Genomic DNA, 18,802 nt, shown 5'->3' with positions numbered 1-18,802 from the left:
CCCCCTCCTTGTGTCTCCTCTCCCTTCCCTCTCAATAGCCTGTATCCCTCCATCCCAACACTCCAATAATAGGAGCCATCCCACCACGTCTCTGTGATGCCAATAAGGTCGTAGCCTTGCAGGCGTGCACATGTCGTGCGCACGTCTCTAACTCCTTTTGTTTATTCCCCATGCTACGTGCATTTGCATAGAGGCATTTAAGTTGGGCCCCCGACGAAGCTGTCTTACTGGCTGGAGTTCCTTTGTGCTGCTCTTCAGGCGCTCTCCTGCTGACCTGTGTTCCTTCTCCAGGCTCTGGGCATCTATTGCTGGCTCTGGCATCAAGCTGGTAGGAGTGGGATGGATTGGGGTTCCGCTCCCACAGCATCTCTAATTTAAAGCCCTCTTTACCAGCTTGGCAAGCCTATGACCGAAGATGCTCTTCCCCTTCTCTGACAGATGGACCCCGTCAGCCCCCAGTAGACCAGGTTTCTCAAAGTGAGTCCTATGGTCTAAGTAGCCGAACCCCTGGCTGTGGCACCAGTCCTGTAACCATTTGTTGACTTGCCAGATTCGACTGGCCCTTTCAAACCTCTTCCCTTTGACTGGCAGGATTGATGAGAAAACTACCTGCGCTTTCTAGTGAAGAACTAAAATACAAGAAAGAACTGAACAATTTGACCAAAGTCATAGAGGAAGCAACAGATAGGAACTGGACACCATCTTGACTTTTAACTGCTGGACAATGATAATGTCAATCAAGAATAGACTTGAAAAGAAAGGGAACAAATCAGTTCTTGGTTAGCTTGGCTGTTTCTGATATCTTCAAGACGAACATTTCTACTATAGTAATTTGAAAAATTCTAGTACATCCCGCAAAGCACTGTAACCATATGCCTAAAGGCTTGTTTTATCTTCTTTCGCCATCCACCTATAAATGACTCATTAGGTCATTTCAGAAAACATTTTTGCTTCTCCAAAGTTACACATAGCCATCTGCTTCTCCAGGGAAAGCCTAGACAGATGTGCAGCTTGCATTCCTGCTGAGGCGTGACAGGGGCACGCAGGCAGATGCAGGCAGCCCTGAGCAGATGATAGGCAGGTGCACGCGTGCCACTGCTTCCTGATGGCATGCTCCCTTCCCTCCCCGGCTCCAGCCCCTGCACATCACCTGCCCTGTGGGGACACAGGTCAGCCCTTAAAGGCAATGGAGAGCAACCCCACCTATGCCATGCAAACACCTCCAACCCTCATGTACTGCTTGTTCTTTCTAACATACAATATGCAAGGAAGTGAAAACTATTTATCTCATGAGTAAACGTACACTTTGACCAACACAAGCTTGGCAGGAAAATGTCAGTTCGTACCAGAAATCACTGTTTTCCCTCTCTGTAATAAGTTATCTCTGACTTTTTCAAAGCTGTCAGTTTGCTTAATACTTTGGGAGAGGTTTATTACTCTCACTACCAATAACTACATTTCATCTTCTGCAGTATTATTGAGCGTGGATTAAAAATTAACAGTAATTTTGTTATCTGAAATTCCAGTGTCTTTTACCTTAAACATCATGAAAAATTCTTTATGCTGTATGAAGCCTAAAAGCAATTTATAACTGAAACATTGCTCCTATTTCCTTGCTGTTGAAACCTTGCTAATGAGCTGCATGGCAGTAAAGGGGAAAACTCACAGAAAAGCAGAGCAAACTCATACAATTATGGAGAAAAATGCAAGACCATCTTCCACAAAAAGGAATATGAATCCTCTAGTTTAAGGCCCTTGCTCAAAATCTTGCTCAAGATTTTCTCTGTAAGCAAACTGCGTCCAGCTAAATTAATGCATTGTTCTCAGAAGGTAGAAGAGCTGATCTAGTCATGCTGGGGTTTGTATTTGTGCCAGCAACACTTAATAGAATTCACAGAGTTATGTGAATTCTGATACTTGAGCTTATGTCAAATGTAAAAAATGTTCAGGGAAACAGACTCTAATAATACTAATAAATATACCCAATTTGGTAAAGAATAAAATGGGGGAGAGAGGGGCAGAACAGCAGTCTTGTCTGGAAGTTGACTATGTTAGCCTAGGAAATTTTTTTTTACACGTTTATGAACCAACAGCAGCAAAGAAAGGTAGAGCCAGTTGTCCATGCAACAGGACCAAGAAAACTTGAATTTCTTCAGAACTTCAAAAGATGATTATGAAAATAGCAACAGATTTAGAGATGGGACTTTAAAAAAATACTGTGAACAGTGACTAACTTCAGCTCCTGAGATATAATTGTATTTGCACTAATGCTTGATCCATGCAAATGCAATACTTCACTCAGTAACAGAATGGGGGAGCCACACCTATCACTTCAAACTCATTTGAGAAAATAAATAGGTTCTGCGGTACTGAACTAGGCATGCAGGCCTGGGAGGCCAAAACACGGTTATTAAGAGAAAGGCAGAGTATGGAAGCCTGAATACATTCAGCCTCAATATACAGATTTAATATAAGCAGGTTCATTTGATGCAACTTTCTCTTGATTAATCATGTAAATTTTTTTTTAATGTTTTAAACCAAAACTAATGTAGCTGCTGGAAGACTTGAACTGTTTCTATTTGGATTAGTTCATTTATGACTACCTTGAGGAAATAAGAAGAAACTTGTATTTCTGAGGTTGAACAGGGACTAAACCGATCTCAGCTTGCAATCACATCCCATACTGCTGACTTTTGTTCCAGATTAGCCCAGAACACTGAGAAAACCTGAAGACTGAGGTTGAGAGAATGGGCTGGGAAGCAATGCCAAGATCAGTAAACCACCTCAATCCCCCCCGTTCCTCATCCCCTGCCAGTTACAATCTCACCTATCATTTTAAGAACACTTTTGACAGATGCAAATTTTGTGGGAATATAAAGCCCCGATTCAGTAAAGCATTTGGGAATGCACTCAAATTCCACTTTAGTTAATACCAACGTACACCACAGAAGCAGGTCCTAAGTATGTAAGAGAGGTTTATCTTCGAGATCTTTACAATATTCTTACTTGTATTTTATGTTTTCCTCAATCCAATTAGACTTCAAGCAAATATTTATTAGGAAAGAGTCACACAAGCACAATAAACATACACTCCCTGGGGGAGAAAGGACTTTTTTTAAACAATTATATATTGAAAAGTACAGATAGCTCATAAAGCCTGTTTGGAGTCTGTCTGAAAAGTATCACATCTAATGGTGTTGACAAATGTAGCCTGGCTTGCCAAATAGGTCAGAAGAAATTCTGGAATGTTCAGAATCTGGGTATTATTTATGCTTTTCTGTCTGCATGGCAAGGGAGAAAGAATACTGAGTTGAAAAATACAGAATAGATTTAGCAACATCCTTCTGAAACTTGCGGGACCCTAACCAAGATACCTACACACTACTCTAAAACATACTGCTTTTTTGCATGCATGTGGCTAAGTACCCCTCAGGAAAATATTCAGAGAAAAATCTCTTGTGTAATATTGGTATAATACTATTACCAGGCTAATTCTGCTTCCATGACACTGTACAATGGAAAATATTCGAAAGTTCCATGCAACTACAATTCTTGCTAAAGCTACTTCTGTCAAACTAGTTAACTAGTTTGTGGAGGTTTTTGTTTTTTATTATTCCAAAGCTAACTAAGTAATATGTGTTTTGTGAAAGTTCATTTGCAATCCAGTTGCAAAGACTCTCTGGAGCTTATCATTTAAGATCTAAAATGACTGTGCTCATTTCGTATCAGTAATACTTTTTAAATAACTGAAAGCACTTAAAAATTGAAGGAATGCACTTCAGTGTTTGACTTTCTTATACCTCATACACAGCCAAACTGTTCCTTCTACAGGTGGCACAAAAGTTGTAATTACTCCAAAGCAGATATTCTGGCATAACTGGATATTTCATGGCAAAGCTATAAAGAACTTGCAAATGCCATAAATTCCAGCAGTGATGTTTATGTCCACCCATGCATCTGCTACTAACTTCACATTCATATTTTCTGACATACATTTCACTTTTTAAAAGCATTTAACAAGACCCAAATTTCATCTACTAATTTCCAGGTGTATTTCCCTTTTAACAAAATTCTCCCATCTCATCTTTGGCCACAACTTTCAGAGAAGATGTGATTCACAACTTTACACCTCCAATACAAATTTTTCATATATTCACATATTTAGAGAAATCTTAGAAAAAATGTATTTGTGTTTGTAAGTCATTATGGCCTTTCCTGTTTGGGCAGTATTTTACATGCATTACAGGTGACAGTTGATCTATAATTGCACTTGTAAACAACCAGGGCCAGCACAATATAAGAAACAAGACAGCAAGCATGACTGCTGGTGCCTTTTTCTCCACGATGGCCTCAAAGTTAGACTGATGGCTCTCTGGGCTTTTTGCCAAAACCGCACACCAGATTAAAATAGAAAGAAGGGAAATAGGCAACCTGGGGTCCAAAATTTAATTCTGACCTTATGTATAAGCTCTACGGGAGGCTTGGGCAAAGCAGAATGTTAATCTACCATATAAGGGGGGCACAAGGAAACTAGCAAAAAACTTATGAGAAAAAGAATGTATAAAATCTCTTCTCTATCGTGTGCACATTTTGGTATTTTGAAACCATCGATCTTGAAAAATAATCAAATCTTCACGTATAAACATTATGTTATTCTCAGAAAGTAACTATTTAATGTGCATTTTAGTTATATGTCCACAGCCTGCTTGCTTTCAGCATGAGATAAACTATATTTGTTATGGCTTTAACCCACTTTATTCAAACCATGGACATTTCTGTTTCATAAATTTGCAGGTTTATGGATCTCATTAACTATGAAATATGGATAGCATATCAGAAAGCAGATTTGAAAGTGAAAGCTGAAAAGTTCTCTTCATCCTATCAGAACAGGCTCTATTTACATTTTCTCTCATACTTCACAGTGGAAGTTAAGTTTTCTTCTGCTAAAACATATTTGCTAATGGACTCCTTTGCAGAAACAGAGCAATTTTTTTTATCAAATCAGCGTTCTTCACAGAACTGTTTACAGGGAGTAAACATTTTTTCTACATTTAAAATTATAACATAGTGTTAAGTCCAAAATTGCAAATGAGCAAACATTTTCATAAAATTTCGCAGATGCTGACTAAGTTTAACATAACTTCCTTGAAAGCTCTGTTATTAAGTTGTTTCTAGGGATCATGATTAACTTCTCAGTGGAGAAGAAATAGTATGGTAAACAGATTAAACTCTATTCCTCTGTTTTCCTACTATAAAACCCATATATTTATTAGCTATGTACTAGTGTAATTCATTGCACTTGGATCCTTCGATTTTAAACACAAATACCTAGAAAATTAAGCTGTTAAATACCTATTGATACCCTATTTACTAACTATTAAAATAACAGCATAACTCAATTTTGTAAAACTACTAAATAAACATAGTAATGAGTAAAAACAGTTTAAGCTATTCTGAGATGGAATCTTGAAAATGAGATGCTTGAATTACAATGCTCAGAAAGCTTGCTTTATTGATCATTATTTTTAAAATATTTATGTAATTTATTCTATTAGTTTAGTCTCCTGCCCTTCCAAGAGAAAATTCACAGGACATTATTAAGTTCATCTAGACACCACATTTCAGAAGCACAGAAACAAGAAACAGACCATTTTTTACTCTTCTTGTGAAGTGAGATTAACCTCATACGAATCTTCAAATTGATCCTGGTGCTACCACAAAATTACAGGTGGCTTATATATGAAGAAAAAAAAGTATTTTTATGGCAATTAATACAACATAACATCCTCTCTTGATATAGCTTGACAAGTCAGGGCTACATAACAAGCTAAGAAACAGCAACTATTTTCCACTGGGAGATCCAGGTCATCAAAACACAGGAAGGGAGGTTAATTTGAAGGCAACGGGGGAAAGTTTTGAAACTGTTATTCACCGATTCACAACCTCAGAAGGGAAAGAGGCCAAAATCTTTCCTCACTATTCTCTTCAGAGGGATTTATTCTGGCTCAAACTACTACCAAAGGCACTACCGCGAATTTCAATAGAGTAAGACAAGGAAGTGCTCTACAAAATAGCCTGATACAAAAATTTCAGCTGCATTATATGAATCTTTTGTTGTTTTTTAGCAAAGCAGAAGGCATTATGCATCAGTACATGAAGTGCTGACATAAGCAGCAGAGTGATGTAACTTCGGAAAGTACTTGCCAATAGCACGCAGAAGTCAATTCCAACAACATACTATCCGCTTCATAGAGTGACACACGACACAGTGTAAGACCAGATTCATGTTTCATGTACTTCTATGTCAACAGTGGAAGAGCAGACAATATCTGATCTGCCATAAGCTTTGTGGGAAAGCTACAGAAATTTGTGAACAACTTTGAATTAGTAGAATGACTGCTGATAAGTAGCATACATTAATATTACGTGTTTGGATGCAACACTCAGATTTATAATTTCATAGAACCACAACACAAATGAATCACACAAAGACATCTAATTCAAACAGAATAAACTTCTAAGCACTTTAGAAACTTACATAATAGTACCTATAAGTGCACCTATAAACAAATTGTTTTAACACTTCCTGCTTATGCTTGGCTTCCTTTATGCTTTTACTGAATCACTGCCACAACAGACTTGATAAAATAATGATACTCTCCATGTTAAGTGCAACACTATGTGCAATAATGTCTTCGACAGAAATAAATCGTACATTTCTGCTCTTTTCCATATTGCCTTCATCTCATTGCTTCCTTTTCGTTACACAGATCTAACACTTGATCAGCTGCAGAACAAATTTGTGATTAATTTGGGAAAAATTGATAGGAGGCTGGACTTTATCTGTCATAATGAATCAAATAATGAAACTGGAATCACACCGGTTTTGTTATTTTGGTCCCCGTGCACTAGAAACCAATAGATAGTAACCCAAGTGGCTGATTTACCTTGCTATCAGCAAAAAGTACTTTTAAAACTCTAACATGGACTGTTCAAAGTAACAGAGAATTTATTGGATATATAAGTAAGATTTTCAGAGTGAAGATACATTGAGGTTCCAATCATTTCTAACCCTTTCCACCTTACTTTCAAGTAAATCCACAACTCAAATAGCCATTGACACGTGCAGACTGTGCTGTACACTGCTAATACTTTGAATACTATCTCAAGCTATGAGACTGAAAATAGTCTTGTATAATTAGATATGCAAGAAGAACTATTTAGATGGTTCTACTGCAATAACCATCTAGGAACCTGCTTTTCCACATGTGGATTCAAGAAGATAGGAAAGGAAAAAACCAGATTTGCACACAGTATATCAAAATTTTAAAAAGAACTCCTGAATAATTACGGAATAGAGAGATCCAAAATGTCTTCACTACAGTGGGCCACATCAGGTAACAAGACATTTTTTCTGGTTAGGTTTTATGTTATGTTTATGTTCTCCCACAAGTAGTAATACCAAACTTTATTTAAGGTAGTGATTTTCATACAACTTCTATCCCAAAACACTATCCTCCTCAGGAAAAAAGAATGAAGCAACGTTGCAAGACAGAATTCACCATTACAAATTTTCCATCAGCTGGAAGTCTGGAAGCCAAGTCAGGAAGAAACCTGAGACTAATCCACTCACCCCTAGGACTGCAGCCACTAGAAAATGTCCTTTCTATTTTATTTTATGTTATTAACAAATGTAAGTATTCACATGAACTGTAGCACATTAAAAGCCTATATATTTACCACGGCCCTCAGTTCCTGTATCTGAAAAAACTTAATGCAGAAGAATTTTCCCCAAGAATATTTATCCCAAAGTTACCATGAACATTTTATATTACTCAATTATTCCAGTCCATACCTGCAAACCTGCCAGTTGAGCAGCTGACTTCCCTTTGAGGCAGAGAATGAGTGCCACAAATGCATTTAAGTCCTCCAGAGAGAGGCTACTGACCTAAAACAGATGAAAAAATAACACATTATCTGAAGGCTCTGAAGAGGAACTTTCTGAAAATTGGCTCCTCTTGCTCAAGCACATCAAACTTAAACCAATTACCTCATGAAGTTATAACCACCATGAATGCATCGTCTAGGAAAAGACACTTAAGAGGAACAAAATACTTTCACAACTTGAATGAAGTGCATACCCCAATACCCGTGTATAGTGTATATATGTGGATTTCCACACACCAAACAAAATGCCCACCCTTCATGCATTCCCTTCTCCTCTTCCCTTGGAGTTTCTTAATAACAGGAAATTTCTTCATCTCCATAACACTAAACATAGTAAAAAAATGAGATTCAAAAAAATGTAAATTGCTTTATAATCAAGACCCAGAATAAAAACCACCTCAATGAGCCACAGATGTGATGACCATTAGGATTTCTTTCAAATGCTTACATGGTTATCTGTTGGAAGCTTTAAAAATAATCTAAAATATTTCAGTTACCTATTTTAAGCTAAATTTCAGGATTTAACAAAACGTATTTGGATTCTTTTAGTTTTTTAGGTTACATATTGAAGTGGGAAGAACTCAAATTTATAAGAAAACTACACCTAAAATGTTCAAGTGGGCAAACATAAAGGAAAATTCTAAATTCATGTAAAAGTTCACTCTAACACTTCTATCAGAAAAGGGAGAATGGGGGCATTTACTGTTGTGAAAAAGGATTCTGAGATTCTATAGAGGCACATGGTCACCTGAGGAGAAAGACAGCACCTCTAGACCAGCTGGGCTGATTCCCTGACAGTACCAGTCCAGTTCTGATCACTTGCTTCCTCTTATAAGAACACTATAGATTATACATGTGCACCAAGACCAAGTATTTGTTACAAATGTTGAGGCTATAAAGAGGGCTCTAAGTGAGATCCATAAAGCATTACAATTCTTTATCAATTGGAACTCAAGGGAAGGTTTCTCTTGCAAAGTGTGGAAAAGTGCATTGTGGGCTTACAGTACAGTTAAAAGGCTGCCTAAAACTCTGCATTGCCTTTCTTTTAACAGCTTGATTTTCAGGGAATGTTGTGTATATCCCATTTCAATCCGTTAAGAGTTTCTATTACGGCTATTAAAAATCAAAAAGTGACAGAAAAAATGGAGAGAAAAATTAACAAAAAAGTATTGATGTACATCAATAGAAAAAGAAAAAAAAACACTAAGAAGCCGTCTACAATTACTTCAGTCATTGACTTGCTTAGGAGGGGTAATCCAGTCTTTCCTCCTCAAGATAAAAATTATTCAGTCACTACTGAGAATTTTTTTTTTTTTTAAATCAGGCCTTGCTGCTTATCCCACTGTAAAATACTTTGCCCTCTATGACTCTGTTAAAACTTGCATAAAGCACAAGAATGTGAGGGGTATGAGAAAAGTTTTAAGCTTTCAAAATGTTCCTTGGTATTCATTAACTCCACCTGGCTGCTAAGATCTGATAACGGCCCTACTTTATCCTGTATTTCAAGTCAGGTGTCACCTTTGTGTAGGTGGCAACAAGCGAGGTTTACTAAACCTGCACATTTCATACATTGCAGTAACAGAAGAAGTGACTTTCATCTACAAAACAATTCTTAATACTTGCACAATTTTGTCCTAGGAAAAGTAAGTCAAAGATTGCTTGCAAGTACAACAGCAAGGAAATGCCCCCAACAGAGCAGATCAGCCAGAATGCTTACGAATGTCAAAACACTTCTTTAGAGAAATATTTTATTCAGTAACGAAACTTGGTGAGTTGTCACACTTCCATTGTCAGATTTCTTCCAAAACTGTAAGAGCTTGAAAGAGAAATTTCCCCTTTCTTTGGAGGCTCCACAGTTTGATATGTGAACTCATTCACTCCTTTCCCTAACTTTAAAGACAGACCTATTATTTTTTTCATCATTTTTGTTCTTAATTTGGAGGATATTTGACAAGTACCCTCACTGAAAAGATTACTCTTCAGATCGACACTTTCTTTATATAGTTAAGATTTGCTTATTGGAATTTTTTTCTCACTTTAAAAAAATGCATCTGAAGTTTTCATTAAATACTTGCACATAAATTTTGAGGAAGCCAGATGGATTGGTCAGTATGCTGGCTCCTGCAAAAACCTAAGTTTTAGGTTAGATTAAATGATAAGCAATGAAATTTTTAAGAAGTTTATTTCTCCCTCATATAAGCTGAAGGAAATGATGTTAGCCTGCTTGAAGGCAACCTACAGTTGCTCAACTTAAATCACCTTTGGGGTAACAATCCACCTTCCCTCTCTAATACAAATGTAAGACTAAAGTGTAAAGTAAAGACAAGAATTAGGCCACAATTAGACAAGCATTGTTTTCTCAGCTATAAAACAAATGGAAGCAGTATGGCCAGCTCAAAGCATGGTTGCTGACACTCTTGCTCTCATGTTTTCCTCTCAAACACCCCAAGAAAACAAATGGACGATATCAGAGAACTAACCAAAGTTTAAAACAACTCAGCAATGAAAAACATTTCAATCCAAATCAATTCCCTAGCCTGGTTCATAGGGTAGATCGTATCAGTGCTACTCAGAGGGTAGAAGAGAAGCAGGAAAACGGGACAGGTGTTGAGAAACTGGCACTGCCATGAAAAACCTTCCATCAAACTAAGCCCTTTGCATGATCTCTCTGCTATTATTCTTGTTGAAAACATGAGCTGCAAAACTGTTTTCAACATTAGCCATTGGACAATAAGTTCTGAAAACCATATCCCTAACAAGCATTTTTTTTTTCATTGTATTAATATGCTGTGATCAAGGCTCAGTAAATCCACATTTCTGTTGGTGTTCTGTCCTGTTACTCCTCTTCTTAATCCCACTAAAGAAACCCTTCTCAAATAATTTAGTAATCATGCTATGAAAGGGTGTAAAGGATAGCAGAATAAGTAAATGAAACAGTGAAAACAGATAAATAAATGAAACGGTGATTTCATATCCGAATATGAAAAACACTTAAAGCATGTTTAAAGCTAAGTACGTGACATGTATCTTGCTGAATTGAAACCGCAAGGCATGAAATGATGTTTAATGAGTTTCATTTTCAAAAAACTTTCCATTTATACTCTGCTCTACAAAAATTAAAGAAAAAAAAGAGCTATATGGATCATTTGTATATTTCCCATTTGTTCTTCCTCAATGCATCATCTAAGTTTGAACAAACAGGTATGAAAGAAAAAAAAAGGAAAAGTCAGGGAGAACTTGTTTTCATGTATCACACACCAGTATAAATCTGTTATTGAGGAAAGTCTGAAAAAGCAAAACAAAAGACAAAATGTAGTTCAGTGTAAGTAAAAGTGCAACAGAGCTTATCAGATAAGATAAAGGCATTATAATTTTCTCATCCTCAGAGAGGAAAACCTGCTTGTGAGTGCAGCATTTGAAAGGTGGCAAGTACAGACAATATATTAAATACCTAAGAGAAATGTAAATAATGAAGCAATATTGTATTTAATCGTGTTCCTTTTTATTACAATTAAGGTAGTCTGCAGGCTGCCAAATGTTTGGAATTATGACAGAACTGCTACCTAATGATCACCTATTACTCAGAATTTAATGAGAAGAGCCATATCCTCAGTTCTGGCTGGAAACTGAGTAGATTGACAGGATGGTGTGAAAACGTAGTGAGAGCTGACTAAATATTTATATTGTCTGTTTGCACAGCCTGCACAGCCACCTGAGGGAATGTCTTCTTTTGACGACATAAAGGAAACACAAAAAGAGAAGCTTTAACTTGCAAACAGGTCCCAAAAAGTGGGGGAAATCCCTCAGTTTATACTCTCTCTGTTAAACTGCCCAAGGGGCTTTGTCATGGGCATGTGAGAGTTATGATTAACTACTAAAAAACCCCAAGTGTTTCTTGAACAGGATGATGCATGTTAAATGGAGTAATTAAAAATACTGTAATGCAGTACTATTATATTTGATCAACTATGCCTACAGTAAAGATTAAGAGAAAAATCCAGCACAGGCTAGCAAGAAGCAGTTTATTAGTCAATCACATCTATCAGGGTTGACAGCTGAAGAAAAAGCAACTGTCCCAGTTACCTGCATCATAAGATAGGCCAGCAAGCAGCAGAATGCTGCAACAGGTGCTTCTAGAGCTTGGAGCTCTTCCATCCTGTCCTGAAGGTGAAAGCATGCCAGAAATGTACTATACCGTTGCTTTTCCACGTCAGGTCCTTTGGCAAACCACAATGTTTTCAAATTAGGTGTTCCACCTACAATAGAAATCCATTACTTTATCTTGGCAGCAACAAGATAAAACATGCCTACCTCATTACAATCTGAAAGCAAACAACTGATCTGCTCTTGGCACTTGTAAGGATCACAGAGTTAAATATGAAATGTATTTGACAAAACTTGGCATTTGAAAAAAAAAAATTAACGAAAAAAATTAAGGCCTGTAATTTAAAAGAATTGTATTGAATACAGGCATGTTTAAGCAGAGTGGACTGAATTTGATTGTTACAACAATATAGACAACTTTGAGACGTCAGGGTTTTACCCTTTGCAAGAACAAAGTTTGCCTACAAGTGTGTGCTTTCCCTTGGGGATCCACAGCATTAAATGGGGTTAGCTTCATCATAAAATAGTGATTCAGCAGAAAACAACCATATCTGTTTCTTCTCTCTCTCTCCTAGAGCTAGCGTATCAGGGGTCTTTGAAGGATCCTTGCATTGCCTCTCTTATAATCACCTATTCTAATGAACAAACTGGTCACCTATGCCATTTGCTGGCAAACACGCATTCTCCACAAAACACTGTGCTGGCATGACTCCTCTGCAGTAGGTTCCAGTTTCGGAACAAAAATCAAGGCTATCTGGTATTTTGCACTCCCTAGGCTACTGTATGAAACGCTGTTGCAAACACGCACAAAAGAACTGTCATCAATTATGTATAATGTTATCTTTCCATACTTTCTGTAGTATCATTCACCTTGGTCTCTAAATCCTTAATATTTACCCCACGTTGCCATCTCCCAACTTGTGACACGTGTGAACTAATGTAAAATTTGCTCCTCATTTAAATTACATTTAATCCATTATCAAAATAAACACTAAGGCACGTGAAATAACAGAACAGCTAACTGGTTATGCCTAAGAATCCCAATTAAAGACAGAATCCTCCCATAAAGTACTGCTGCTTCTGTAGTTAAATAAAACGAGGTGTGAATTTTAAATGTGGACTAATTAAGCTACATTTGGTAACAACTTTTCTTTTTTGTGTGGCATGCAGCAGCTGTAGTCCAGTTAGGAACACTTGGTGATAATAAATGGTTAAAGTGACAAGGTGCTGAAATCTACATAGACGATGTTTATTTAACCAAGAAAGCCCATTAACCAAATGGTACTAATTCTTTGGAGGGGGGGAAACTAGAAAAGAAGTTAGTATTTTCTTTCTTCATCTCCCTGATGGATGTTTCTTTTACTATTTTTAAGACTAATTCTCCCGTCAAAAGTTTTAACCATGTAAAGAACTACCATCATACAATCTGTAAGTTTCTAGCTTTATTTTGTAGGGAAATATATATATTAAGAAAAAATACCAGTTGCTTGACTGGAGTTGGAAATGCAACATGGTAATACAAATATTGGCAGTGAGTGGGCCAGTACAGACAGCACAATAAGACTCAGATTACTGCTTTTGATACTGGTAATTGCTGCCTTAAGAAAAAAAAGAACAGCAGAGACTGACTTCCAGGAAGAAAAGTGAAGGTAACGTGCATAAAAACAAAACAAAGCCAACTTTTCCTACCAAGGCTAAGCAACTTTAATGTGTGAGACAATTTTTACATGGGTAAACTCAAATAGTTTTGATGGTTTCTGCTTTCCAGAAGGTTCCCAATCAGCTGCATATGAAGAGATACGCCAAGAATCAGTTAAAGGAAAGTATTCTGCCATCTGTTCAGGTTTTTTTTAAATTAATTGCATCCAGGGGTATACCTAATAATAGAAATCCTTCTTTCTTCAGAGTAAAACCATGAAACTACATCAATAATCAAGATTACATATCTATATTGAGAGAGCTCAACAAAAAATTCAAGACATCTCTTCCATAAACAGTTTCTTATACTTTTAGAAACAACATCTACTTGCGCCTACAAAAAAGAGGTAGTGATGAATTATGAGTTATTTACTCTGGGAAAGAAAACTTGATGCTATCCCCTTTTGGAACATACCAACCAAAAGCGTTATTTTTCTGAAAGGATCTCTTCTACAAGTAATTAAATTCCATGTAGTACCCAAGAGCGATCCATTATATTAACCCTTAAATGAAAGATAAGTAAAACAAAGAAACAAATACACCGAAGTTTAATGACTCTCCCGTCACGTGTACAGTCAACAACAGACCTAAGATTCATATACAGTAGACCCCCAAAATGGTTCTCTATTCTAGTTACATCCTCACTACATACTTTACAGCAATTAGAAAACATTCCTGAAGGAGAGAAATTTACTTGGATAGGGAGGAGAAGTATTTTACTTTCTGAACACATCTAAATATTTACTAAATTAACCTTAAAAAACCCCAAAACTGAGTAACAAAAGGGAAACAGAACAAAACATACTTAGATATATATAATTGATACTTCTTTACTGTAAAAACTAGTCATGAGAAAATTATCTATCCTCCTGGAGTCGTAGGAACCACAAGGTCCTATGAATTACAGAGAGATACTCAAACACTGCATATGCTTATAGTTACTCTCAACATGCACTAAACTGTGTGAAAACTGTATTCAGTACTATGTAAACTGTAGTCCTTGGGAACTCCAAGAAGAAGAACATCACAAAGACTTCCATGGAGGTCAAGAGGTACTACCTGCCTAAACGCAAAAATGGACAACCAACAAGGTAAGAGAAAAAGCATTGATTGAATTATTTTTTCCTTTTTCCTTTTCACTCACACATTTAAAGACATTGTCATATAGAAAGCATCATGATAAACAAGAGCACTTCAAGGGAATACACAAATATTTATTTCATTTGTTTGAACTTCAGTAACTGATTTATGAATATACAATGCATGCAAAAGTTGTGGAATGCATTAATACTATGATATCCTTGAACTCAAGGCTTATACAAAGGTGATCCTCACATTCATACTAACTTAAAACATCATCATTGTCTATATAGATATACATGTATAATACTAACTGTTCATGTATATTTGAAGTAATGACTATTGAAATTTCATTTTATAACACCAGTAATAGAAATTTAACACTTCATCGTTTTACACGATCATGTAAATACTGAGCAATAAAAATAAGTTTATAAAAATGTACTTGCTAGGAACACTCAACATTAACTTGTCAACATCTGTGGCCAATTTTAAAGACGCCATAAACCCAAATGCCAATTAAATCTGACCATTAAAGAAGCATTCCAGAGACAGCATTTTGAACATGAGGTATTCATGACATATTCCTCTAAGATGCAATGATTAGAATACTGAAAGTACATCCAAACTCCTGTGGTATGATTCTACAATATCCTACACATTTTCAGAAATAAAATGAAAAGCAGAATCCATACATTTCCAGTAAAGACTTTAAAACTTCCCTTGTTCCTTATAAACGGCACACATATCAAATAGATCAGCTATGTTCACAAGATACGGATGTTAAACAGTATTTTCTTGGATCACAGATCTTCTAACAAAATTCATTTCTCAGAGACATTTTTTATCAATTTAACTGCTGCTCTGTCAATGTGTGGGAAACATCATGATCACATTCATTCAACTGAAAGGAAACATTCCAGAAGGGAGAAAGAGAGACAGAGAATGCGAGCAAGCGCAGATGCTAATTCAGAAGACTGTCCCTCAAGAAAAATACATATACATAATACACATTTTATTTTAAATGTATTTTAAGCTATCATCTTACAGCCTTTAGGAGTTGATATTTGGTTTTAAAAAAAAAAGCTAACATTCATGCTATCACCTGCAAGCTGTTCAGATGCAAGACAGTTCTGCTGTTTTATACACACAAAAAATCAGTGGGAATTCTACTTTTTTTTTTTTTAACGATCAATATGAAATTCAAAGTATTTATGGTTATGTGCATTACAGTTCAAAGTTCATATCAAATATTCTTTCTTCAGACTTTTTAATCTAAATCAAATTCAATACTCAGGATTTCCCATATATTCTCAGTACACTTCTAAAGTAGTTGTGATAATGAGGTTGTAATTTTTTCCAAAAAAGATAATACAAAGAACCTTCCCAGATTAATTGCACCTATGATTTTTCAAATAGTTTCTGGTAAGGTTTTTTCTCTTTTTTGAGTAACCTGATCTTGATTGACAGCTTTGAACTCTAACTTCCGATAACAACTTCTTTAAATTTAGCTCTAAATATGATCCCTGCCTGAAAAATGTGATGCGCTGTTGAGAACCTTATTTGGTGAATTAGAAAGTCATGCTGTGGAAAATAAAAGATGCATGAGCGAATGTAAGGCATACAAATATGGACTGCAAAAATTTTAGGAAAATATTTGTTCGCTGAAGGAATGACAACAGAGCACTAAAAATAAACACTAGAAGTCCTCCTCCCCTTTTTTAATAGTCTGCTTGAACAGCCTTTCATTACTGAGTTAGTAAAGATTATGGCTGAGAAGATGCTGTTTTTATAAACTCCTCTTATGTGGTTGCTATAAACAAACAAACACGGTGATTTTAAATCCTGTTTATTGTCAACATGAAGGTGGGTTCTATGTGTAGCATGTTTGCAGAGCAGTAGAACCAGAGAATATGAGATTAAGTGGATTCCTCTCCAGAAAGGGAGGAAGGTACTCTACCATCTGGGAAGGAAAATTTCACAGCAATAAATACAGTATATTTGCCATGCAAACCGAAATGTAACTACATAGGTATGGTTTATACTTCGTTGACTTTTGTTTGCTTGTTTTACAAATGCATGTTCCCAGACCATTGCATGCCAAAATAAAACAGTTGTACAGGACAGACCGATCAATTTTTACCCTGCATATTCGTATCCATTTGGAAAATTTCACAGCAATTGCATGCTATCATCAAGTCAATTAGATAATCACTCTCCTAATACTGTATCAGGGGTAATGGACAGTGAAACTACTGTATATCAAATGAAACCTTGTTTGTACTTTGTCTATGTAACTAATTTCTTTCCAAACACTTCCTTTCAAAAGGATTTTGAAAAGGCTGATTAATCTAAAGAGCGACTGTTTTTCCTTCATCCTTGAATTTGAAGACTCTCATTAATATATGAGTTTCAAATATGAAGATAAATGTACAATCTTAGGATACCTTAAAAGAAAATCTACTATAACCCCAGCAAATTAAAAACAAGTAGGTTCTAAAGCAATCCCTAACAACAAAACAACAACAACAAAGTGCATGCATTTCAACAACTTCCGAATCTGGATTTAGACCAGATCAGAACAAAGACTGCTACAGAAAGCTCTGGGTACTGAAGGAAGAAGCACTGGTAATTACTCTCAAAAAGTCCAGTAGATAATAATTTTTCTTAACAGCATATCAGTGGTATTGTATATCAATGGAACTAATTCATTTCATATGAAAGACTGAAAAAACTCTGAGCTCCTGATCCACATGATAGCAGATGACTAGACCGAGAGAGAGAGCTGTGAGAGTAAAGATAGAGGGGTTATGACTACAATAGTATGGACAGATGAACAATTAGAACAATTTTTCCTCTGAAATAAAAAAAAATTAGTACAGTACTGTTTACTTCCTATCCTAAACTTGTATTGCATGATACAATTTAGTGATAAAGAGATGAGTGACATATACAGTGCCCAATCTTTTCACTAAAGTATATACTTCCTCATAAATATCACACATTCCTCATAACGCTAATTTCACTAAGAGCGTTCATGAATGTGTCCTTTACCAAAGGAAGGAAGGTAAGAACACACAAAACACTTGATGCTTGACAGTAGAAACAGCTTCACAGAAACAGATAGCCTAATTATTTCTTTATTGAAAGCTGGATTCTCTTTTTGGGTTGTCACAGGTGATCTAAAAATGGCCCTTTTTTATATTGTCCTCCAGTCTCGTTAACACATTCTCTCAAACAGCTTAATAGAAGAATTTTAATACGGCCCTACACACCACTTATCCTGGCCTCAGAGCAATATTTAGAACCTCTACGAAATTGTTTGCGTTTTAGAACTGATGTTTGAAAGAGCACTGGGTTTAACAAGACATAGTAATAACATGTAGCTTAAAGCTGAATCCTACTATAATTATACAGGGTAATTAAAAGCAATTACAGGCATGCAGCATTTCTACTTTAGCTCCTTGTTCTCCACAGTCATTTTGAATTCCATATCAAACATGTGGTGATTGATTGTCTAACCTGATTTTAGTGATGTCATTATTTCAGTTCAGATTTAAACACATTTTTATTCTACCTGGCATAGAAGGTTGTACAGGTTGTATCAGCTCTGGCTGCTGGAGGGGATTTCCAAAATAGACAAACCACTCTTTTACCAAAGGATAGGCTCCACCTAAAAAAGACAGAATTGGATGGGTAAGTCAAATGCAAGTACTGACACTAGTGTAAAAGTTGGAAGCAGTGGTGATCGGGATTCTAAAGTAATAGAAGGCACTTCATAATGACTTATTTGCTCAGCTTCTTTAAAAACAAACCAAGAAAAATTAGTTTTAGTATCTTTATGACAAATCATCAGAACAAATGAAGAGAGTTTGAATTATGTACTATAAACATGAGTTTGGAGTTGGGAACTGCAGCCAAAAATGTAAGTACAAGAGTCTGGAAAGCATTCTAAAACGGCTTTCAGCCAATT

At 36.2% G+C, this 18,802-nt stretch overlaps 1 protein-coding gene across 1 annotated transcript in view; it reads right to left on the bottom strand.

Annotated features, from left to right (window-relative positions):
* FAM120B (family with sequence similarity 120B) overlaps window positions 1-18,802 on the bottom strand; it is a 58,112-nt gene that overhangs the window by 26,927 nt on the left and 12,383 nt on the right. The window contains exons 4-6 of the mRNA XM_009281765.2: window positions 18,407-18,502; window positions 12,031-12,203; window positions 7,856-7,948 (exon numbers count right to left, since the gene is read on the bottom strand). Coding sequence (XP_009280040.1) covers window positions 7,856-7,948; window positions 12,031-12,203; window positions 18,407-18,502 — 362 coding nt within the window. The remainder of the gene's footprint in view (window positions 1-7,855; window positions 7,949-12,030; window positions 12,204-18,406; window positions 18,503-18,802) is intronic.

This window comes from Aptenodytes forsteri, unplaced genomic scaffold (genome assembly GCF_000699145.1).
Source record: "Aptenodytes forsteri isolate BGI_AS27 unplaced genomic scaffold, ASM69914v1 Scaffold132, whole genome shotgun sequence".
NCBI lineage: Eukaryota > Metazoa > Chordata > Aves > Sphenisciformes > Spheniscidae > Aptenodytes > Aptenodytes forsteri.
The sequence above is the reverse complement of the archived record's forward strand: the minus strand, read 5'-3'. Positions and strand labels throughout refer to the sequence as shown.